This window comes from Didymosphaeria variabile, assembly GCF_027946475.1.
Source record: "Didymosphaeria variabile strain IMI 356815 chromosome Unknown scaffold_5, whole genome shotgun sequence".
In the NCBI taxonomy this organism is placed as follows: Eukaryota; Fungi; Ascomycota; class Dothideomycetes; order Pleosporales; family Didymosphaeriaceae; genus Didymosphaeria; species Didymosphaeria variabile.
Window position 1 is genome coordinate 1,846,372 of NW_026611624.1, and position 22,374 is coordinate 1,868,745.

The 22,374-nt window shown below is 52.7% G+C and overlaps 10 protein-coding genes across 10 annotated transcripts; 4 read left to right on the plus strand and 6 right to left on the minus strand.

Moving 5' to 3' along the window:
- Positions 1-9: 9 nt before the first annotated feature.
- N0V89_007086 (uncharacterized protein) lies at positions 10-1,973 on the minus strand (the record flags this gene model as incomplete). Its single annotated transcript, XM_056215852.1, has 2 exons — positions 10-130; positions 190-1,973. 2 exons carry the CDS (start codon positions 1,971-1,973, stop codon positions 10-12), a joined length of 1,905 nt encoding a protein of 634 aa, XP_056070099.1.
- Positions 1,974-2,465: 492 nt separating this feature from the next.
- N0V89_007087 (uncharacterized protein) lies at positions 2,466-3,299 on the plus strand (the record flags this gene model as incomplete). The annotated part of the gene is made up of 1 exon (XM_056215853.1): positions 2,466-3,299. The coding sequence occupies one exon, from the start codon at positions 2,466-2,468 to the stop codon at positions 3,297-3,299; it is 834 nt and encodes a 277-aa protein (XP_056070100.1).
- Positions 3,300-3,908: 609 nt separating this feature from the next.
- N0V89_007088 (uncharacterized protein) lies at positions 3,909-4,985 on the minus strand (the record flags this gene model as incomplete). Its single annotated transcript, XM_056215854.1, has 2 exons — positions 3,909-4,284; positions 4,339-4,985. The coding sequence occupies 2 exons, from the start codon at positions 4,983-4,985 to the stop codon at positions 3,909-3,911; spliced, it is 1,023 nt and encodes a 340-aa protein (XP_056070101.1).
- Positions 4,986-6,417: 1,432 nt separating this feature from the next.
- N0V89_007089 (uncharacterized protein) lies at positions 6,418-8,206 on the plus strand (the record flags this gene model as incomplete). Its single annotated transcript, XM_056215855.1, has 2 exons — positions 6,418-7,037; positions 7,093-8,206. 2 exons carry the CDS (start codon positions 6,418-6,420, stop codon positions 8,204-8,206), a joined length of 1,734 nt encoding a protein of 577 aa, XP_056070102.1.
- Positions 8,207-8,347: 141 nt separating this feature from the next.
- Positions 8,348-9,087, minus strand: N0V89_007090 (uncharacterized protein; the record flags this gene model as incomplete). Its single annotated transcript, XM_056215856.1, has 2 exons — positions 8,348-9,006; positions 9,084-9,087. The coding sequence occupies 2 exons, from the start codon at positions 9,085-9,087 to the stop codon at positions 8,348-8,350; spliced, it is 663 nt and encodes a 220-aa protein (XP_056070103.1).
- Positions 9,088-12,439: 3,352 nt separating this feature from the next.
- N0V89_007091 (uncharacterized protein) lies at positions 12,440-13,174 on the plus strand (the record flags this gene model as incomplete). Its single annotated transcript, XM_056215857.1, has 1 exon — positions 12,440-13,174. One exon carries the CDS (start codon positions 12,440-12,442, stop codon positions 13,172-13,174), a length of 735 nt encoding a protein of 244 aa, XP_056070104.1.
- Positions 13,175-14,374: 1,200 nt separating this feature from the next.
- N0V89_007092 (uncharacterized protein) lies at positions 14,375-15,101 on the minus strand (the record flags this gene model as incomplete). The annotated part of the gene is made up of 2 exons (XM_056215858.1): positions 14,375-14,780; positions 14,839-15,101. The coding sequence occupies 2 exons, from the start codon at positions 15,099-15,101 to the stop codon at positions 14,375-14,377; spliced, it is 669 nt and encodes a 222-aa protein (XP_056070105.1).
- A 427-nt stretch (positions 15,102-15,528) lies between these two features.
- Positions 15,529-16,303, minus strand: VPS20 (Vacuolar protein sorting-associated protein 20; the record flags this gene model as incomplete). The annotated part of the gene is made up of 3 exons (XM_056215859.1): positions 15,529-15,771; positions 15,832-16,195; positions 16,260-16,303. 3 exons carry the CDS (start codon positions 16,301-16,303, stop codon positions 15,529-15,531), a joined length of 651 nt encoding a protein of 216 aa, XP_056070106.1.
- A 281-nt stretch (positions 16,304-16,584) lies between these two features.
- Positions 16,585-18,896, plus strand: RIX7 (Ribosome biogenesis ATPase rix7; the record flags this gene model as incomplete). The annotated part of the gene is made up of 2 exons (XM_056215860.1): positions 16,585-18,234; positions 18,327-18,896. 2 exons carry the CDS (start codon positions 16,585-16,587, stop codon positions 18,894-18,896), a joined length of 2,220 nt encoding a protein of 739 aa, XP_056070107.1.
- A 907-nt stretch (positions 18,897-19,803) lies between these two features.
- Positions 19,804-20,430, minus strand: N0V89_007095 (uncharacterized protein; the record flags this gene model as incomplete). Its single annotated transcript, XM_056215861.1, has 2 exons — positions 19,804-20,328; positions 20,422-20,430. 2 exons carry the CDS (start codon positions 20,428-20,430, stop codon positions 19,804-19,806), a joined length of 534 nt encoding a protein of 177 aa, XP_056070108.1.
- Positions 20,431-22,374: the final 1,944 nt, after the last annotated feature.

Consider the following 22,374-nt stretch of genomic DNA (forward strand, 5'->3'; position numbering starts at 1 on the left):
TGCGCTCGACTAGAGTCTCGCATGCTCGTTTTGACACTCATTCTTCAGTAATCCTTCCTCAATCGCCTTAATCTGCAGCGCTAGAAGCCTGGAATAGTATCTGGTAATCGCGAGATTGCCTCCCATGAACCTATTTAAAGTATTAGTATGCGCTGCTGTACATGTATGACAGTGTGAATGGAGGTTTACCAAAAGCCTGGGTGTCCCGACTGTTGCCACATCGTCCTGAACTCGCCCTCGGCGTTCAAGCCCCAAACGTCTCCTACACGGTCGGCGACCTCGTCTCCAAAGATAGTCCTTGCTTCAGTCCGCATGTTTTGGTAGCCAGTCGCGAAGATGATCTCATCAGCCTCCAACTTTGAGCCGTCTGCAAACTCTATGCCGTCTGGCAAAACTTGCGCCAGTTCTTGGCCCTGCTTGACCTTGATCTTGCCGTCGATGATAAGTTTTGAAGCTCCAACGTCGATATAGTATCCACCTCCGCGCTGGTAATACTTAATTAAGAGTCCGGACTCCATGTCGCCCATATCGATGCCGAAGCCCGCGGCGCGCAGTCCACCTAGAAGTTCCTTGTCATTCTCGTTCTGCAGCTTCGTTACCTTTACCTGCAGTGTTTTCATGATTTCGCTTGGCATGGACCATAGAGCTAGATCTGCATCTTCAGTTGGCGGACCATCTTCGTCATACAGACCCTTCAGCCCGATGTCTGTGATAGATTCGGATGAGATCACGCAAGTAGTGCTGCGCTGGACGATGGTGACATCGTACCCCTTTTCGTAGAAATCCTGCGCAATGTCGTGACCAGAATTGCAGCAGCCGACTACGACAGCCTTTCGGCCCTGCGCGTTCGGGCGGGCGCCGGAAAATTCGGACGAGTGGCATAGACGTGAACCCTTGAAGGTTTCCATGCCCTTCAGGTTCGGGAAGTTCTTTTTTCCTGAGTGACCCGTCGCTTGAATGATGTGATTGGGGTGAAAAGTCCGCGTTTCTGTTGAGCCATCGGGAAGCTTGCGCTCTACGGTCACTGTCCACTGTTTCTTGCTTTCATCCCATGATGACGATGTGAGCTTAGTGGATGTCCAGACGTTGAGCTCCAGGTGCTTCACGTACGACTCGAACCAGTCGGCGAGTTTGTCCTTGGGAGTAAAAACCGGCCAATGAGGTGGGAAAGGGATGTAAGGCAAGTGGTCGTACCAAACAGGGTCATGAAGTACGAGTTGATGATACCGCTTCCTCCAATTATCCCCCACCCGTTCGTTCATGTCCACCATCAGCGACGGAATATTCAACATCTTCAATCTAGCCGCAGCAGCAAGGCCACCTTGACCGGCCCCAATGATCAAGACCTTGGGTTCAATGCCTTCCAGATTGCTTTCAGCCTCCCGCCTTTCGCGCCAGTTCTTGCGAGCTGGATCTCCCCCATGTTGGACGCCCTTTGCTCTCCTCTTCCCTGTAGGCTCCTCATTCCCTTTCAGCTCTGTCAGAACAGTGCAGATGGTAAAGACCTTCCATGTTCCATTCTCTTCGGCCAAGTTTAACACGCCTCGGCCACGTCCAATCTGCGTCTCGAAATCGAAGTATGTCACAATGCCATTGACCTCTCCAACGCCATCTATCGGTCCAAACCTCGGCTGTCTGTGGCGTTCGCTAGTGTCGATACTGATGTTCGTGAGGGGTGTCCTGCTCGAAGCCGCGAAACTAGAGATTCTATCGCTTCCTTTCAGAGTCCTAAGCTCCCATGTGAGAGCGAGGTGGTCTCGCCAGTAGCTTTTGTCGTCCAAAAATAGCTTTGCGATTGCAGCGGAGTTCCCCCCTGCAATGGCATTTGCCAGACTCGAGATGACATCCTGCGCTACCTTTGCTGCATCGACGTCTGACGATGTTGAGGTTGCGGGGTAAGAGCCCAATGCGACGTTGACGGAGCCCGGCTCGACGCGCTGGGCCGATGGTCGGCTTCCCTCATGAGCACCCATGGTTGGTTGCGTGCCTAAGCTACTGAGGATGTGGCTTGAGTGCTATGGTTGGAGCACTGTCGAGGTTGGGGAAAACGCTGGGTTGTGTTCGTAGCAACGAGTGGAGGCGATGTGAGATGGATCTGTATCCTTCCATGATGTTATAGGCAGGCTCGCTACGCTGAGCCTCGTGTAACTTCCCCCGAGTCATGCGTTCCTTCCCAGAATGGCCCTGTTAGCTTTCGGGTAACCTTTCAAGTGCGGGGGCTGACGAGAATACCCCAAGCCACTAAAACCCCGCTGCATCACCCCAAACCAATGTCGTTCTCCACATATACCCCGCGAGTTACGCAAGACCTTCGGCGTGATGGACCGGAGACAGCGTTCAGGTCCCCGCGGGTGTGCCCAGTCGACTCCGGATCTTGAGTCCCTTAACAAATGGCGTGGTGACGCTCGCAAACCTCATAGCTTTCCTTTCATCCTTTCCCAAACCCTCTACGGATACGCCCCAACATGGCCACGTTCCCCACGTTCCCGGACCTCGATGGCAAAGTGGGCCTCGTCATGGGAATCGGCCAGACTCGCGTCGAAGGCTCCTCCCTCTGGGGCAATGGGGCTGCCATGGCGCGTGCCCTCTCCCAGAACGGCGTGAAGCTCTTCGGCTGCGATCTCAGCCTCGAAGCCGCCCAATTCACTGCTTCGCGCCTCCGAGCAGCAGGCGGCACGTGCCATGTCATGGCCGCCGACGTTACATGTTCCGCCCATGTCCGCAGCGTCGTTGGAGCCGCTATGCAGAAATTTGGTCGCATAGACATCTTGGTCAACAACGTGGGCATGACTCGGCCTGGAGATCCCGCATCTCTCTCTGAAGAGCTATGGGAGTCGCAACTGGCGTTGAACTTGACCAGTGTCTACCTCTCATGCCACCACGTCCTGCCTATAATGGAAAAGCAAGGCTCTGGCGTTATCGTGAGCAACGCGAGCGTGGCTGGGGTTGCCTATCTCGGTAAGCCGCAAGTAGCGTACTCAACCGCGAAGGCCGCGCTCCTGCACTTTACGCGTGTGACTGCCGTCATTTACGCCCCAAAGAAGGTCCGATTGAACTGCGTTGTACCCGGCATGATACTCACGCCCATGATTGAAAACCTTGGAAAGAGTGGAAAAGAGGAAGATAGAGAAGTGTACAGGAAGATCACACAGCACAACGTTCCTATCGGACGAATGGGTGAGCCTGAGGATGTCGCAAACGCTGCGCTCTGGTTGGCAAGCGACGCCAGCAAGTACGTTACGGGGCAAAGCTTAATCGTCGATGGAGGCTTGACAAGCCAAACGGGAACTGGGCAATGACAAGCGATTCTTCCGTACACCCCGTTCGAAACTCAGTGGGGCTGACTACAAGCGCATGACCTTCCCGGTAAAGGAATATCCCGTATTCTTGCCGCCTGGATATCTAATACGAGGATTGGCCATTTAACGTCATCATTATTAAGAGCATGTTAGAGACTTGAGGAAAAGCCCGTCACCCGAAGATGGTATAGAACACATACCATTCCACTGCCCGAAGAAAAAATCGATACTCCCAGGTTGTAGTATTGAACACGGCGTGTATAGGAGCCGTTTGACACCTAGCATAATCTGCTTGCCCTCCTCTGCCAGTCAAGTTCATACGTCTGAAAGGCATCGAAAAGCAGGTAGTCGCGACCGAGCATAGAATTTGCAATGCGATGGTGGCCACATTGAACAGGAACGATGGTAGTGCAGGACACCGGTGTAGAAAAGAGAAAAGTATAGGGCGGGGGCGCAGCAGACGGTGGCACCAATGGTACATACGATAAAGGAGAATTCTTCTAGAAAGCAGTGGTGATATATGCATGATGATTGAGTATTATATCCAGTCGAAAGGACCGGTTGTGACTGGATAAGAACAGGGTATAACGCGCGACTGACCAAAACTTATTACGCCTCCGGGTCATCGTTGATCTTCACCACCATTGAGCCGATCCCAGGCAAGGTGTTTCTCTCCCGATGAGCTTCGGGTATTTGCTCCAGAGTCCACACTTTCTTGATGGGCACCTGGATCTTGCCTGAAATCAACAGTTCAAAGCACTTTTGCAGCTCCGGCCCGTACGTTTTCTGATCCCGGTCGATGTAGTAGAAACTTGTCGACTTGGGGCAGAATGGGACCGCACCCCTTGCTAGGAGCTTTGCAACGGAAGGAATCTGGCTCCTATTACTGGACTCGCCGTTAAGAGTATTTTGGTTTCCACCGTATCCAATAAGTCTTCCACCCTTGGGGTTGATGATCTGCCAGCTCTCGTCCCATGACTCATAACTGCAACTGCGTTAGCAGATAAGAACACACTTGAACAGGGTCAATCTTCCTTACCCGAGCGCATCAAAGGCTGCTTCCACCCCTCCCCTATCTTTCATGTTTTGGATCCAATCTTTATTCTTGTAGCTGAATGGAGTGACGCCATCCTTGCGCAGATCCTCATGCTTCGACGGCGACGCCGTTCCGTAGACCTCGGCGCCCTCCAGCTTGCAGAGCGTGAGAAGTGCATAGCCCACCGAGCCGCTCAGCCCGTGAATGAAGACTTTCTGGCCTTTGCTGACTTGCGCGGTCCGGTAGACCATACCGTAGGCTGTGGCCCAATCGAGGACCAAAGAGACTGCTTGTTTGAGATCGATACCCTTGGGAACCGGGACGAGGTACTTCTCGGGGCAGTTGCAGAGCTCGGCATCGGCGTCGTACTTGGTGAGACAGGCAACCATATCGCCAATCTGGAATTTGGAGCTTCCAGGACCGTTTTTATGGACTCGCCCGATGATGGTGTATCCGGGCGTTAGCGGAGCGCTCTTTTGCTGAGGGTAGGTGCCTTCTCGCATCAGGAAGTCGGCGCCTCCCATTCCCGCGTATATCGTCTTGACCTGGACCTGGTTGGCTGCTGGAGGCTCGATTTGAGCATCGACGATCTCGATATGCGTTGCATCACCGAAAGATGGGATGAGAGCTTTGCGGATAGTGATTGCCATGTCGTAATAAATCTTGCTCGAAGACAGAAGTTGCTCAGGTAACTGCAGAATGTATATTGGTGGGAACAGACGTTGGGATGGTAGTTGCTGGTGAGTTTGGTGAGAAGTTGGGATGGAATGCTATTGCTTTTATACACATCTCTACAATGACTTCCATACGCCGCAGTTGTTTACGCCCCCACTCCACAGCTCTGGTAGCTCTGGTCGCAAAGACATTCCCCACTACGACTTCATGCTATTACGGGTTAGCCAACAGTCGATCTGGAGCCAGCGGAACGACAATGACGGATTGGCGCGACTGCGCACGCCTCAGCACGAATGTCAAACTCTCCGGCGGCGACATGACGAGTAAACCTGATGGGATGGACGGTGGAAGCCACGGGCGAAGGATCTTGCCGAGTCGGAGGAATTGGGTGGACTGCCGCGACGCGCATCTCTATTTGGTATAGCGCTCGCACGTAATGTGAGCGCTTCAAACGCGTTACGGCCGTACCGACCCAGAGCACACACTGGATATAGATGCGTCTACAAGCTCTCGGGTGTGTTCACAGCTATGCTTATCGGACAGGAATCCATTGCTTACGGCCGGTCCGACACGGCGGCGCGAGGGTGCGTCAGGCGCTTCAACTCTCTTCATTCGCGAAATCGGCACGATGTTCGTTCCCAGTCGCCCATTGAAAGTTGCTGAACAAAGGACCAATTCCAACCGCTATCCATGTCGCGTACCTGCTTTTACTCTGCATGGGAATATAAATATCTACCTTTGGGTTTGACTACTACATCGCCTGTCTTCGTTGTCTCAACGCGAGGCGGAAGACAGGCCAGATACCATCTGCTGACCCTCCAAAATGATGCAACGATACTTACCAGCGTCGCTCGACTCAGATACTGTGGACACTGTCGTACAGGGCCACGCTCGGCCAACTTCATCGGTCCAATTCATGATGATAGCTGTTCATAGAAAACGAGCATTGAGGGGTTGCTGCTGCTGGAATCTTGGCTTCGTCCGCGCCTGACCTACCTGGGACAGGAGTGCGCTGACCTATCGCAACTCAGCTTCCGCACAGCCACCCCTCTTGTTCCCGCCTCGTCTCTCCGCCCTGTCAGCACCTTCTTTGGCTACCGTGGGACGGCCTCATCGCTTCACCTATCAAAACTTGCCGGGAACGCAAGGCGTGGTCCGCACGAAGCCATCGAAGCTTTTAGCCCCACTATGGCGGTGCTTGTTTCGCTTTCCTCCGTAAGTGGGCTAGATACGCGTATCGAACTCAGTTCATGGTGATGCACCGCGAAGCGGGTATAATTAGGGCACTCCCCAGGTGTTGGAATTGGCTCAGCAGATACCCAGTCTCTTACAGATATTCACTTTTGTTTCCTTTGAGACAATCACTCGAGTTCACGACATCTTTTCCTTACAGCGAACCCCCTGCCCATGTCTAAGCTCATCGGAAAGGCCGTCCAAGGCATATCCGCAGGCATAGGCCTCGCTGGTGAGAAGTACTACGATCGTAAAGAGCGCAAGGCAGCACTGGCGCAACAAGGGGAACCAAGCCGCAGCACAGAAAACCACGACCAAGGGGGAGTCCAAGACATAGACGACGAGACAAACGAGAAGTCTATCACAGACGAGGAGACGGCCGACGATGAACGAATCTGGGCGCTAGACGAAGCCGCTGGTCCTCCTCCGGCTTACGAGGCTATCAATTCGAGCCCCGACCAGGTCATCGCAGAGCTCGCACACACCGTCGCCGAAGCGAACAACCACCAAGTACAGATACATAGTGGAGAAGTATCGCGACTCCCTAACCCTGTCATTATTCCACAGAGGCGACCAGGGTCAAAAGCGCGAGGGTGGACGCGTGCATATGCTCCGGATCTTGAGCCACTTGGTATTGACCAAGATACCTTCATGAAGTTTCTGGAAAGCTGGGATAAGTCCGCACAAGGGTCGCCTTGGTTCAAGGCAGTGGCTTTGACAGCTGGCATAGTCGGTATGGCCATGCCAGGTCCAATAGTTATGGGTGTCACGACTGCGGTGTCGATTGCTGCTCAGTACGTGCCAAAAGTATGCTCGGCCATTGCGAATATTGAACTAACAGAGACATAGGGCTGGCTACGAACTTCAAGGTAGAGCTAAAGCGAACAATTTCCTCGACCAGATGAATAAAGATGTCTTCATGCCCGCAGGGCTCTACGCGATGGTCATAATCTGTAAACAAGATGCCAGCGTCACCGGCGGCATCCAACTTAGCATGGAGACAGTGAACCTTGAGAACGCGAAAAATGTTTCGAAATGGGGAATGCCAGGTGATGGCCAAAAACCCACATCAAAATCCGCCAAGTTCACGCATCCCATCCGCCTAGCATCCGGCAAAGCGAACGTCGACGAGATGCCGCTGGAGATCGCACCTCTTATCTATCCCGGCCTTGACGACATGATCCAACGACCGGAGCTCAAGCGCGACGAGAGTTTCAAGGAAAGGATGATGCGGAACAAGGGCTTCGTTGCTGACTATTTCGATCGGAGGGCACAGGCAGATTTCTCGGGCAACAATCCGGATGCCGCGCTTACAAAAGCTCATGGAGATGCACCAGAATTCAAGACCCGCTTTGCAGATCCGAACAACGCCTGCAACAACGGACACTTGGTTTCACTCGTGACAGGTGGGAAGGTCGTCGTGCAAGGCCGTGGGCTGCTTGGCATCCGTGTTGGAGGTGGTGGTAGTAGTGGGCGTCAGCGCGGCGGACTCCTCAGCAGTGCACTTTCAGCAGCTAGAGGTCCTCAAGAAAGTGGCATTGTCGGTGGTAGAAGTAGAAGCGAAGACAGCCGCGGTGGTCTCCTCGGCGCAGGAGAAAGCTTAGTCGCTAACGGACAACACGGAAGTTCCCCAGGCTACGACTATGACGGTGCCTACGAATATAGTAGAAGAGGCCCCAGGCTTCAAGACCGTCTCGGACAGCGTAGACAAGCCCGTGGACCTCAATACCGGGACGTTGGCGAAGACGGTAAGCTGCTGCCCAAAGTGAAACAACCGGCGCAGCGGCCTAGAGGGCCGATAGGATATGCTATCAAGGGTGTGAAGAAGGCTCTCAAGGCGGATGTATTGTACCTGACAATCGTCAACTTGCCGACGGAGGAGGAGATGGAGATGGCGAGAGAAGCACTGGGCATGGATAAGAAGAGTTGGCAAGAGATCATCCTGGGAATGAGGAGAAGATGAGAATGTCAACCAGGACGAGGCCACACCTTTGCATCACACACGGATAACAAGAACGTTTTTGTCTCTGCATCGCTATCTATTTTCGTTTGGACGACCACGGTATTGTATCTTCTATCTTATACCGTTGCTTTAGAAGACCAGCTATCGGTATATACAGAGAGAATGTGCCGAAAGTGTTACGTTCGTCCTGCGGAGGAAAGCTCCTTCTTCACGAAAGTTGATCATGCCCACGAGCGCTTGCTGCTTCAGAGGTTTGTTCATGTCGGAAAAGGGTGGATTCAGAGACTGCACCAGTCGCGTACGTTGCAGAAATCTCTGAAGAATCATCTGGGATTCCCTCTTCATCTTCCTCTGTCCTGTCCACGAGGTCTCCAAGCGTCTTAGAGGCATCGCTACTCCATTTGGTAGCCTTCTCTTTCCTTTGGCGGATTTTAAAGCAGCACGCGACAACTCTTGGATCTTGACGCAGCCTATGAGTTGCTGCTGCACCTTTTCCATCATAGTGATGGAGTAAGCTTGACCATCATCCGCTTGCTGTTTGGCGGCGTACCAAGCGCTGTATCGCATCCGATTCTTATAGGCGTACTTATAATTTTTCCACACTTCGGTCGACATGGTGAATCCACATTTGGTTCTTTCGGCAAGATCGGCCGTAAATCGCGCTTGCTTGAGGATCTCTTCGGTGCTGGTCTCGTATACAGGCCCACGGTCGTCTCCAGCGGCGCTTTTCTCATTCTTGACGGTGACACCGCCATTATTCTCCGCTGTATCGCAGATATACGTCACCCACTTTTGCGTAGCTATCTTAAGTAGATCATGAGAGTTCACTGAGCCAGGATTGTCAGCAAACCGCAGTATCAAGGGAGGAAAAACGCACCCATTATGAGTGGCGAACGTGAGGAGCTAGCGGCGGCGTCGAAGCTTCGAGGTCTCGAGGGTGTGCGCTCGAGGTTGAGTTACGCCGAGCACCACCCTCAATGGCGTAGGTACACCAGGTGAACACAGAAGACCGAATAGCGGTAGCCGTAGAATCGAGCCAGAAACTCCGCAACGTCGAGTTCAGGTAGACGCCCGAATTTGGGTTGTGTTGTGGCCGCGAACCGAAGCTCATCACTGCGGAAGCTGCTGGTAAGGGCATCGGAACGGCCCAAGTTTTCCGGTCGCGACGAGGCATAAGTTGAATTACAAAGAATTATGACGATAGCCGAGTGCTAATGCAGCTACTAGGCAGCTAGAAGCCTTAAACGACATCCAGTCACAGATTGATTGTCTTAAGGTGACCAACAACAACAACAACAACAACAACAACAACAACAACAACAACAACAACAACAAGCTTAGCATATGCTAGAATTTTAAAAAGGTGTAATTATTGAGTAGCCGGCTGTTTTGGCTAGCATGACATAGGCGGCTTGCTTGCCGGGCAGAGGCTGTCAACAGGACGTGCAACTGCTTGCTACTCGGTGCTTTGCAGATCGACAAGCGCTGGAGGCGAAAGGAAACACTCTTGACGGTAATGAAAATCTAAAGACAGCCGGTTACTACCTCGAGGAGGACTGGGGAATATGGTCGTTCGCTCAAGCATGAGCCAACAGTGACCTGCCACGACTCCACTCCGCCTGCCGTTCCTTCTCACTCCATCTCATAATGGACCATCCACCCCAGCCCACCCACATCATGACTGCAAAAACAGCAATCAGCAGGGACAAACAGACAGATACCAGTATCGGATACGTTGTTTTATCGAACAGCTCGAAATCCGGGATCGAATTCAGCGGGATTCTGGCCCTGCTAGCGAGCGTGTATACACCACTCCAACAATAGCAGCTGTTGAACCTACCGGACGTAGCGAGGAAGACCAAGACAACCGATGGAACGGCGAGGCATATGTCTTTGGCAATCACGCAGTTCCAGTGGAGTGCGCCGATAAAGCCGAGACGGGTAAGGGCCTGTGTAGCAATGGTACTGAGTAATATGAATATGACGATAGAGAAGACGAGAAGGTTGCGGCAATTGATGCCGATAGGAGGTACGTGCCATATTATCACAGAGGCGACGATCGAAGATATGAAAACGGGAGCCATAGCGAGGAGAAGGAGCAAATATGGGCTGCGACCGCCTTTTGACCCGGTGAAAGGAAGCCACTTGGAAGGTCGGTAGGTGTAGATTGCGCCAGAATGGGAGAGTGATTCGAAGAAGCTCTCCACTGTCTTGTGATGCCGGTACGCTGGAACCGATGTCTGGAGCTCTGTCCATAGGTCGGTGTCTGGCCGTACCCTGCGAGTAAAGTCGTCTAGGATGTCAAAACACGTCCGGCGTGAAGTAAAACATCCCACGGCGTTGCTTATCAGTATGGAGGGAATGATCCAAGTCATAAACATAGTGATCCCGATACGTCCACCCGGAGGCGAAGTATTACCTCCCCCTACCGTGGATATGAATGACGAGACGAGCTGATAGAAGTATAGCACTGTAGCAAGGATGGTTCGCAAGCGTTCGTCCGTACGACTGTCTGCCAGCTTCTGTGCCGCTCGACCTAAGTGCCTGCTGACTTCAAGACTAGTAAGGCTCGAACTGTTGACGATATTTTTGTAGACAATTGAGGGATCCACGTGGAAGCCACATAGTTCCTCAAAGCCACCAAGAACAGTTGCCAATATGCGAGTGTGCTGTTCGCCACGCCTAGACAGGCTTCCTGCAATGGAACGGCATCGCGACCAAGCCTCCATCTTGGTCAGGAGAGACCATAACGAGTCAATCGGATCTCCCAACAGGTGTGCGATCATCAGATAACGTCTCTTGTCCAAGGGAGAAACCTCCAAGTTCGTAATTAAAAGGAATATTGGGATGAGCCACGTGCTGAGCCGTGGTCCAACGTCTTTATACCAGCTGAAGCCCTTACCGCACACCTGTTCACATCCGCCGATGGTGAGAACCGGTTTCTCAGTCGAGGACATCAGGAAGCCGCCATCGTCACGAAAGAATATTGAAGAGTTGCTGGCGATCGTTCCGTTGTGCAGGCCCTCCCGTACGGTGATCAGACACTCAGCCCGAGTAAATCCACTTTGAGCCGACGTAACCCAGCAAAAGGTAAAGGTAGAAATAAACGCGAGGACAAGGGGGTATCTTGTGGATGCCATATCTATCAGAGACGAGCAGTGCGGGTACCAGTCTTTGTTTGAGCAAGACGAATGGCGAATGTATGCAGCGCGGATGCGAGAAAGTGCGATCATGAGGACGCGCATAGCGAACGAGGCTGAGGCGCAGGACAGCCACCACAATCAAAGCACCCTAGCATGCCAGTGTGTGGAGGCGTTCACGAGATGTCTGTCGGAGAGTGTGTCAGACTCGTATATTGGGCATCGATAGCCACCTGCAATCCCACGTGCAGACAATCGAGTTGTCCTTTTGGAAGTTAACCACACCATGGCCAACGAATACGAAGTGGGAGGCTGAGCCTGTCTTGCGTATTCGGCTTGGTTGAGCAGTGTACGTGACACGGCGCTGACCTCGGGAAGGGCAGGGACTGTTCTACCGTATGAGGTTGGACGAGGGTTCGCATGTAAGAAAGTCGTGGAGGTCAATACGTAAGGGATCGTTAGTCACTGGCGGACCGCAGCACGCAACCGGACCCCCTTGTCACACCCGCACAGTTACCTTGGTCCTTTTCTTTCCAATCTTTACCTTGGTCCTTTGCTTTCCAAAAGATTGGAAGTTCTAGAAGCGAGAGCCGTGGTTCAATGTAACACTTGGGCCGCATTCGTCGGAGTGGCTCAAGCGCCCCCGAGGCCAGGGATGTACAACATTTGAAAGCTTACGCCCCACTGTGGGGTCCTACATGGTAAGAGCAACAATGACTTTTCACACTGTACAAGCGCTCAAGTAAGGCATTGGGCATCTCTCCTGATTGAATTGAGGATTCGGTCCGGTGAGGTTGCCCGTGAGAAAGACGCGCAGGTACGCTACCTTGTCACCAAAATCACCGAGCAAGTTACCAAGTCGGTCCGTGCTTTGAATGAGACGCATTGATTTTTGGATAACAACGACTGATACAAAAGCTCAATTTGATCGCGATAAGATACAGCCGATAGATCTGAGTTGCTCGCCGCGGACTTCAGGGCTAGTGGTCGGTAACGTGAAGGACAAACGAACAGAGCGTGCCTCGGTGTCTTCCCTCAACGTTGCGCAGCACACATCACCGCGTCGATAACGGACCACCACGCGAAATCGACGATGGCGTCCGACACTTCAAATATGCCCACTATCCGCCCGGACGTGTCCATGCTCTTCCAGTCCATCGAGCAAGCCTTCACCACCACCAGCCTTGGCGATCATCGTTGGTACCTCCTAACGCTCGCTGCGCTCGTTGGCGGCACAGAGCCTCTACTCGCAGACCAGCTCTACCTTTACATCATCAACAAGTCCAACAATCGGGACAGCTACCAGCGACAGAAGGTGGTCCGCAGCCTCCGCGAAGCCCTGGTCAAGCTTGTTTCCATCATCGGTGTTTGCAAACCTCTTGAAGCCATCCTCGCCATAGCCAAAGTGGAACGTCCTGAAGACCGCGACTATAGCTTCTCACGCGAAGAATGGGCCAACGATAGTGAGAACCATGAACGTGGAATGAGTTGGTTGAGGCAAATCTACACGCACAACACGGACAGCACGCTCTCCTTGTTTGACGCGCACAAGGACTTTCGTTGGATCAGCACTGAGATCACATATGGGCTGTACCTGAGCGATCGGCAGAACCTAGACGACATTGATACTGAGGTGGTTGTATTGGTGGGGATCATGATTCAGAACTTGCCGCTCGAGACAGCATGGCATATTCGCGGGTCCAGGCGGATTGGTATTAGCCTAGAGGATGTGAAGACTATGATGGATTGTGTCAGAAAAGTTGGCGAGTTCATGGGAACGAAGTTGGACAGAATCCCGAGCGCGGACAACATCGAGAAGGAAGTGTGAGGGCAGCATGCACAGTGTCGAGGCCTGCGATCGAAGTACGGATTTGTTAAGATAGCTATGAAGTCAATCAATCGATCAATAACGATGCACGCGTAACCGCACTCGAAGAAATAATGAAAGAATGCAGCAGACGTGCGAAAGGCTGCAATAATCGGCGGCGCACAGACCAACCTTCGAGCACCTCTACCTCTTCGCAAAGCTTCACGCCTACACGCCCTGTGGACGCTTCGCCAGCGCTTCCGCCGAACAACTCGCGTCATTCGTCCCAATTGTTGCTGCACGACATCCAGACCATTCTACCAGAGCATCAATCCTCCGTCCAAAACCTCTACACATCCTCCACCCCACTACGATGGCGCTCAACGCCTACCTACACAGTACGCTTTCCTTCCTTTCCTGAACGCGCCAATGGGACCCTGTCCAGCCTAACATCCGTCTACAGAGAAAGTATCCGTCCTTACCCTCGACGGTCGCACCATGGTCGGGACCCTCCAATCTTGCGACGGCAGCATGAACCTTGTCCTCTCCGAATCCGTGGAGCGCATCATCCGGCCGCGCGAGGAAGACGTACCCTCGGAAGAAGTGCCGCTCGGCTTATACATCATACGAGGAGACAGCGTAGCGGTGGTTGGGCGCGTTGATGAAGAATTGGATGCTAGTATTGATTGGACACAAGTTAGAGGGGAGGTGTTAGGGACGACGAAGCATGTGTGAGGCACTGGGGTGGGAAGAAAGGGCTTTTGGGACAATCAACATGCGAAGGGGAGAATATGGGGAGTTGTAAGATTGGATGTAAGCTGCGACGGCTGCGAAGAACAGTCGCGTTGGAGAGGCCGCGGCGGGACGGGGCGTATTGCTGCCCGGGAGAAGACGAGTTGCTAGGCTGGAACTGAAGAATGATACCCAGAGTATGTCACCTCTGATTAAACCTCTAGACGTCGACTGACTCTGTAGATGACGAATGATCTGTTTAATCTACATAAAGCCTGCCTCATGCGCCGGGCACTCGATGAACCCTCGTATCGTGACACTGCTCAATTATTCTCTTCACCCTCCCTTGAGGCCTCTCTAGTCTGTGCTTTCTTCAGTGCTGTGCCAAAAGCTTGAGTGATATGTGGTCACTCAAAAGTGCTGTCGCTGTAATCCTCCTTGGAGGTCATCCCTCTGTCCCACTATCAAACGTAGGCTCCATGGCCCCTTCTACTGAATTGTCCTTCCTAGCCCTTCCTTTACCCCAGCAATAGTTTTATGATCACTCGGGTTCGCCGCCAGCTCCACCATAAAATTGACTGGCTCTTTGTTCAACTTCATGAAATCTCCTTTGAAGCCCAGATAGCTGATCCTAGTCTCGTCTTCTTCGCCATCACTCCAATTGTCCTCGAAGAACAGCGCGAGCGACCGCGTTGTGTTGAAGAGCGCCCGCTTAACGGGAATCTCTTGGATTTCGGCCGTCTGCGAGATCTCGAGTGTCTGTGTTGGCGGCTTGTCGGAAGCAGTGCTGAAGTCGAGGGCGTCGTCGTTGATGAAGACTTTAAGGGTTTTTGGGGAGGCGGGCGTGGTGGAGGTGCGGATTAGGATGCTGTGAAGGCGGACCTGGCCCGTGAATCTGGTCTTCAATCAGCAACGGTTCCTACCGTGTAGGATTCATCGCAAAGTGTACGCACGGCACTATCATGAGAATCTGCTCATCAGCGAAGCTTTTCAGCTCAGGCTCGGGATCCAACCGCTGCGCCCACGTCTTCTGGCAGATGCTGCGGCCCTGGTCCGATTCATCCTCGTTCAGCGTGCGCAGCCGGCTGAAGTCGATCTGCTGATAAAGTAGGTTCTGGAGCGCGGGAACGATGTCGTCGTCGTGTTCATGGACGTGGTCATGGGCCTCGGCGTGCTCTTCATCGTGGCCATGGTGGTGGTCGTGGTGATGCGACATGATTTTCGAATACTAGTGACGGTGTTGGTGATGGCGGGGTAGCGGGGTAGCTTCGAGCTTCGTGGGCTCTCCGTGCTTATGGAAGGTATGGAAGTGAAACAGGCAGATGATGGAAGGGTATAAGGCTGATACCTGAATCGATGTCTCGCTATGGTGAAAGAGCGTAAGTTTGCGATGACGCGCAGGTGAAACCGTCCGCCCTGTCGGCGCGCGCATCATATCCCAAGACGTGAGCACGTGTCCAACAAGAGCTTAAATGTTGGAATATGATCCAGGTCTTCAGAGACATTTCGAGCTTTCAAGGCTATTGGCTCATATTTCACCATCTGGGGGTACAAAGTGTGTTTAACAGGGTAACAGAAAGTGCCGCCAACGCCCAACACCTCGCTCTATGCTTCAAGCCGCTTGAACAAGAAATGCTATGACCCTATGCCAGCATGGGCTGCGGACTCTCCTCCGCTGCTTGCCGTTCCCGCTCTCGTGCTCTTCGCTCTCGCTGTGCCTTCGCTTTTTGCTTAGGAGTCTGTTGGAGCTCGCTTTCAGGAGCGTCGGGCAATGTTGAGACACCGTCTGCGATGCCATTGACCTCGCGCTCGAGTGCTTCCAGCTCGTCTTCCACTTCGTCTTCGTCTTGATTTGACATCTTATTCGCAAGAAGCTCGCTGATCTCCTATACCAAGAGCATTAGTACGCTGTCGTCAAATATGCGCTCGTGGTGGTGTATACGAACCTCTTGATATGCCCGTGCCTCTTCGCTCTCCCCAAGCAGCTTCTCCACGCTCTCGATGCCACCCATCTCCTTATGAATTTCTTTCAGCACCGCGGTGCCTTGTTGCAGTCCGTAAAGTACATCCTTCTGGATCAGCGCGAACTCGACATCACTCGTCAACTGCTCCAGCTGCGCTAGTTGCGCATCCGTCTTCGCAAGCAGCGATTCCTGGTACTTCTTGCGTCGCAGTGCAAGCTTCGCCCGATTTGTGTCCCCTTTGCTCAAGCACTCTTTTGCGATCTCCTTCTCACGGTCTGTGAGGACTGTGATGCGTTTTTGGTACTGGTGCAGCTTATCGCGCTGGTTCTTCATGTCTAGGATCGCCCTGATGCAGATTAGTGCTGTGCTGTCTCCAAGTGGGAGCAGTACAAGAAGCGAGATAGACGCACTTGTCTTGGGCGGATATCTTCCGCGAGCTGCTCGAATTGCCCATTTTGTTGACGTCGCCATGTGGAAAGTCGAAGGTGCCTTGGTCGAGCATGCGCGCATGATGCACGACTCGCTGCCGTGGTTGGCCCGTGCTATCGATAAGCTTCTTCTATGCGCCAAAATTTTGGAGCTTCATGCTTCGTGCATCACCGACTATTTTCGCAGCAACCCGTGGATGGCTTCGTGTGTTAATTTGACTATCGAGCAGCTGAGCCACCCCAAGTTACCCTATCAATAACCCGGACTTCGCACGAGATTGTCCCAAATCCGAGTATTTTCCTAGCCATGTCGCGCAATAGGCCGTCTCTCCAAGCTGGCCTGGACAGGGACGTCTACCAGGTTGTCCGCCGATATATTGACTCCAGCAATGAGTCACCTCTCAAAATCAAGCCTCATGCTATATATGACCACATCAAAAACTCCAACTCATCCCTGAAAAGGCGTCCCAAAAAGCAATTGGAGGACTCGATTGACCGTGTTCTCTTGGTTATTCAAGAAGACGAGAGCGGTGAAGATGAGATGGATGAGATCGAAGGGGATTTTGCGGATGGGAGTTCTGAACGAAAAGACGAGAGCAAGAGTTTGGACTTTATGAACAAGCAGATCGTCAGTGGATGGGGCAATTCTGGAACCGCTACCCCCAAGGAAAATGGAGAGAAGAGCAAGAAGAGGGAGGGACAGAAAGGCGGGGATAGGGAGAGCAAGCGCGTGAAGAGATCAGGGGCTGCAGAAGAGAAGAAGATCAATACAACACCCCCAAAAGGCATTAGCTTGAGCGATATTGGAGGCGTCGACAACGTGAAAACTCAACTCAAGGAACATCTGGTCATGCCACTTCTCAGGCCGGAAGCGTACAACAGCCGGAACATCCCCATACCTCGAGGCATTCTACTCCACGGACCCCCTGGTTGCGGCAAGACGGTCATTAGTAGAGCTTTCGCAGCTCAGCTTGGAGTGCCCTTCATTGAGATTCTTGGTCCTTCCGTCGTTTCTGGCATGTCAGGAGAATCGGAAAAGCAGATACGGGAGCATTTCGAGCGCGCCAAGGAGGTAGCCCCATGTCTCATCTTCATCGACGAGATTGACGTTATCGCGCCGAAGCGTGACAGTGCCCAAAGCCAGATGGAGAAGCGTATTGTGGCTCAGCTGTTAATATCTATGGACGGCCTCGCTATGGAATCTAATGATGGCAAGCCTGTCATTGTGCTAGCCGCATCGAACCGCCCAGACAGCCTTGATCCGGCTCTACGAAGAGGTGGACGATTTGACACCGAGATCAACATGGGCGTACCGAACGAGGCTACTAGAGAGCTCATTCTGAAGGCGCTGACTCGCCGGACAACATTGTCCGACGATGTCAGTTTCCCCTCTCTTGCAAAGAAGACGGCAGGATTTGTGGGCGCTGATTTGAAGGACCTTGTTAGCAAAGCCGGAACCTGGTCTATGGATCAATATCGAGAAGCACTTGAAAAGCAGGCCATGGAAGCGGAGACCGAGATGGACGTGGATGGCGGCGAGCCTAGCACAAACAAGCTATCAATCACAGACCGATCTATCGCACGTCTCATCCTTCGCGTACGGGACAAGGACATGTTAGAACCCCCAGGCTTTGAGAATACAACGATATCAATGGAGGCTTTTGATGCGGTCCTACCGAGTATCGTCCCTTCGTCGAAGCGAGAGGGCTTCGCTACGGTTCCAGACACTACCTGGCGAGATGTTGGAGCTCTTGCAGGTGTTCGGGACGAGCTTCAGATGGCCATTGTGGAACCAATCCAGAACCCTCAGCGATACAAAGCTGTAGGTATCTCTGCGCCAACAGGCGTGCTACTATGGGGACCACCAGGTTGTGGTAAGACTCTTCTGGCCAAGGCTGTGGCTGCAGAGTCCAAAGCAAATTTCATCAGTGTCAAGGGCCCGGAATTGCTAAATAAGGTGAGTTCAGTCAGGCTGTATGATGCATATTATTCTGGCAACGCCAAGGAATGCAAACATGCGATTCAGGCGAAACTAACTATTCGTTACAGTATGTGGGAGAGTCGGAAAGAGCCCTCCGCCAAGTCTTCATGCGAGCCCGATCGTCAATCCCTTGCGTCATCTTCTTCGATGAGCTCGATGCTCTTGTCCCGAAGCGCTCATCCGAACTCCATGAGGCCTCTGCCCGCGTTGTAAACACCCTCCTGACTGAACTTGATGGCCTTAGCACCCGCGAAGGCATCTACTTGATCGCCGCCACTAATCGTCCCGAGATGATCGACGAGGCTATGCTACGTCCTGGGCGTTTGGAAACCCTCCTGTATGTGGAGCTGCCTAAGCCTGAGGAGCGTGTCGATATTCTGAAAGCCTTGATCGCTCAACGCGGAGGAGTCATCAATCCTGGTTTGGCTGAACTCGCCAAACGAGAGGAGTGCCATTCGTTTAGTGGTGCCGATCTCGAGAGTCTGCTGAGGAAGGCCGGACAGGCCGCGCTGCGGAGAGGCGCGACTGCGGTGGAGGAACAAGACGTGGTAGCTGCTGCCCAAAATATCAAGCCTAGTGTCGGCAGCCTGGATCGGTATGAACAGCTCCGGAAACGCTTCGAGACCAAGTTGTGGTGAGGCGTGCATTATACCACGAGTAAGGATGCATAATCAAGTGAACAAGCCGTCTAACCGCATCTCAACACTCGACGGAGGAAGCTGCCGACACGGCTGCTGCCAGCAGTGCTCGAGCTGCCCTGTCGAAGCGGTGTGCTCATACTGCCCTGCCGGGGTGGTGCCCGTTCGTGCATGCATTCGAAACAGTTGTAGTTCTCTTGGTTGTCGCGGAACTTCAGCTGATAGTTGGGACACTGCTGGGCGAGGGAGTCGTCGTGTATGTCTCGGCAGTAGTCCCAGCGTAAGAAGCGCGTGTGGCCGCAGCGTCGAAAGCGAGTGTGTGTTTCAACGCACATCGAAGGGGGGAGTCTGCAATGTATCGAATCGGACTTGTTCTGCTTTGAACAGCCGCAGCGCTCTTCAGTGGATATATGGCTTCGCAGTCAGCGATGCTGGCTGGTGGATGGTTGAGGTGGTGTGGGTCTGTGCTGATATGTGGATGCGGGCGGTTGGACCGAGCCGTGGTTCCCGGCGGATGGGGTGCGTTTGCTTTGGGCGTTGAAGCAGTTGTTGCACAAGGTCCCGAGTGCTCAAGCTGCTTGTCAAGTATTATATGCACGCTATGGCGTCATGCTCGAGTGTGGCAGGTGCGCGTGCAGCTCTTACTTCTTCCTTTAGCCTCCACTGTCCAGAGATAAGACTATGCATCAGAGAGCAGTCGCCATATCAGACCCTCCGAAGGCCGCGAAGCCCCTGTGTTATTTGCTCCATGTCGTTGGCTTACGGCCGTCAACGTACACGTCTTCACGCTAATGTCCGCGCCCTTCCGATCTTACCTCACGTTCAAATGTACCCAAGAAACCCTCGCATGCTCTTCAATTTGAGTCCCTGATTCGTCGCGGCCTCATATCATACAGCCCACCACCGCTTAGAGCTCTCCTAGACGCTCCTTATACTCACGTCTTTCCTCAAGAAACTCCTTGAATGCCGCGGTACCACGTACTCCCCGCCCTTTGTTGTACCCTTCAATCATGTTCTGCATGTGCTCAATCCACTTCGCGCACTCCTTACACACCTGGCCCGGTTTATTACTTACACGAACCCTGGTCTCAAGATTTGGACACGTCTCCGCCGCGGGCAGCATCTCGTGATCAGGAAATTGACTACTAACTCCAGACATTGTTGAAGCGCGATTTGAACCTACAGATTCAGGTCCGGAAACCGTACGTCGTGAGCAAGTGCTTGCTGCGGTGTCTGATCGGCTTAGGCTGGGGAAGAGGCGCGAGATGGTGGTGTTTGCGCGCTTCGGTGCTTGTGGGAAGAAGTTGAAGTCCTGAGGTGGGCTGGGTCCACGCTTGGACAGTAGGGCGGTGTAGGCTAGGTCGCAGAGGGTGTAGCGCTCGTCGTGGACTTCGCCTTGGTGGCCGCAGCCCGAGTGTTGGGTGTAGTTGTGCTACGTGAAGTTAGATGATGTGATCACGGTCCCGGAACGATGTCCAGTACGAAGCAGCCAAAGCCTACGTGCACTATAGACGGGCAGACTCACCCAGCACATGTTGAGTATCGGTATTACTTTCGTGATGCTATTCGTCGTAGGTCTAGTGTCCGTGTACACTATGTCGTGCAGGTCGATTTGCAGGGTCTCAGGGCACGGCGCAGCAAGATTTATACATGTTGCGATACGTGAATAGACAGGCGCGTGAGTATTGCTAAGGTCGGAGGAAGTCATCCTAGGGAGAACGCTAAAGTGTGAATCTTTATCGTCGTAGTCACTCCTTTGACTACTCCACCCGTATAATGAGCGGTGAAGGATCCGCGCAAAGCTGAAGAGCCACACGTTTAGGGCTATGACCTTGGACGTCAATTGAATATTATGAGAAATGATCAATATCAGGCTTGCCACTACACCGAAGTGGAGCATTTTGTGAAGGACACATAATCTTTTTGAGTGAAACATCATGTCAGCGCATCCTCGGAGTCATTGACAGCAGATTTCAATGCAATCGTAGTCACGTTCATGGACACAAAAACAAAGCATACCGAAACAGGTGGCCGACAAGAGCATAACAAATTCTGGCCAATCAGCTTGCATATGTTCCGTGGTCCTCAGCACCAGCGCTTTGTTCAGGAGTGGTCCCCGGAGAACTCAACAACTTTCAAACTCTAGTGTTCCAATTCTATCTGCACGATACTCTTCTCGCTTCAAACTGTTAGTGATCCATTCCATCGTGGTCAATATTCGTGGTTCACTGTAAATCCCAGCGTTACTACGGACCGGACCACTCAGCAAGTCTCGCACGTAAAAGCAAGCTCGATACAGTGCCCGCAATACCTCTTCCGTGCAGTGATCATATAACTAGTGGAAAAAGACCTCCGTTCAGTACTATGGTATCATCGTGACTATATCACACCTCTCACCACAATCCAAGATCGACGCCAGGTCAAGAGCAACGCGTTCACCGCCGCCTAATATCGCTTTTCCGGTGGGGCAAACATGTAATGGCATCATTTGGTGGATCTGTGCTCGAAATGGCTCTCATCAACTCCTCCAGATCCCCGCTGTGCCACGAAGACGACCCGCTCGAAGAAAAACAGGCAATTCTTCGTTTAGGGTGGTGGCCGTTCGGATACAACCGCACTTTACGAGACCTATGCACCGCACTACTGACAAGGTACTAACACTCACTTCTCTTGGCTCATCTCGAGGATCCGTCGGGTCTTCTCTGCCTTCGAAAGATTCCATCGCATTTCTCCCTCAACGGCCACTGCCCGTGAAGACTATTCGAACGAATCCATCTCTGGGGTCTTAACCCTCAGATTTAGGCAATTACGGCTCTTCCTACGGATCGCGCATATCATCGAAATCATCATGGCGGAGAACGGCGGAGGTACAGATCTGGGCAGGTTCAATGTTAGGCAGCTCATACTTTCGCCAGATTGGAAGAGTTTATGGTTGGCACAATGCCAGTATGTTGAGGTGTTACCGGATAATGCATGTGAGTTTTCTTTACTAGCAGAACGTGAGGAACCGTAAAACAGTGAAGTCTCATGCTGCTGCTGGCGCAACGTCTGCAGATACAGAGGCGAGAAAACTTGCTTTTCAACGAGTCCATCCCTTCGTGGTCCAATGATGCCCACATAATCATTGGATAATCGCGTCGTCGTCGTCGTACGTATCGTGACGATGTAGAAATGCCATTCGTTCAAGTCATACTTTTTGAGTCCACCTAACTGAGTATTGATGGATAAGGGGCGATTGGCGTTCGCATCCGTATCCACTACTTCGAACTTCTTGAAGTCTGCTGGTAGGGCCAGACGCATCAGGGTTGTCGGGCGGTATTCCGCTTCGAGCGGCTTTATCCTTCTGAGTGCTTCCAGCATAGTTCTCCTCAAAGTCTATGGACTGAGACGTTGTTCAACTCCTAATGCGTGCAGGGAAATCGTTGACACCGCGCCCTATCAAACTCTATTGGATTCTCGCATAGACTTCCCGTAATGT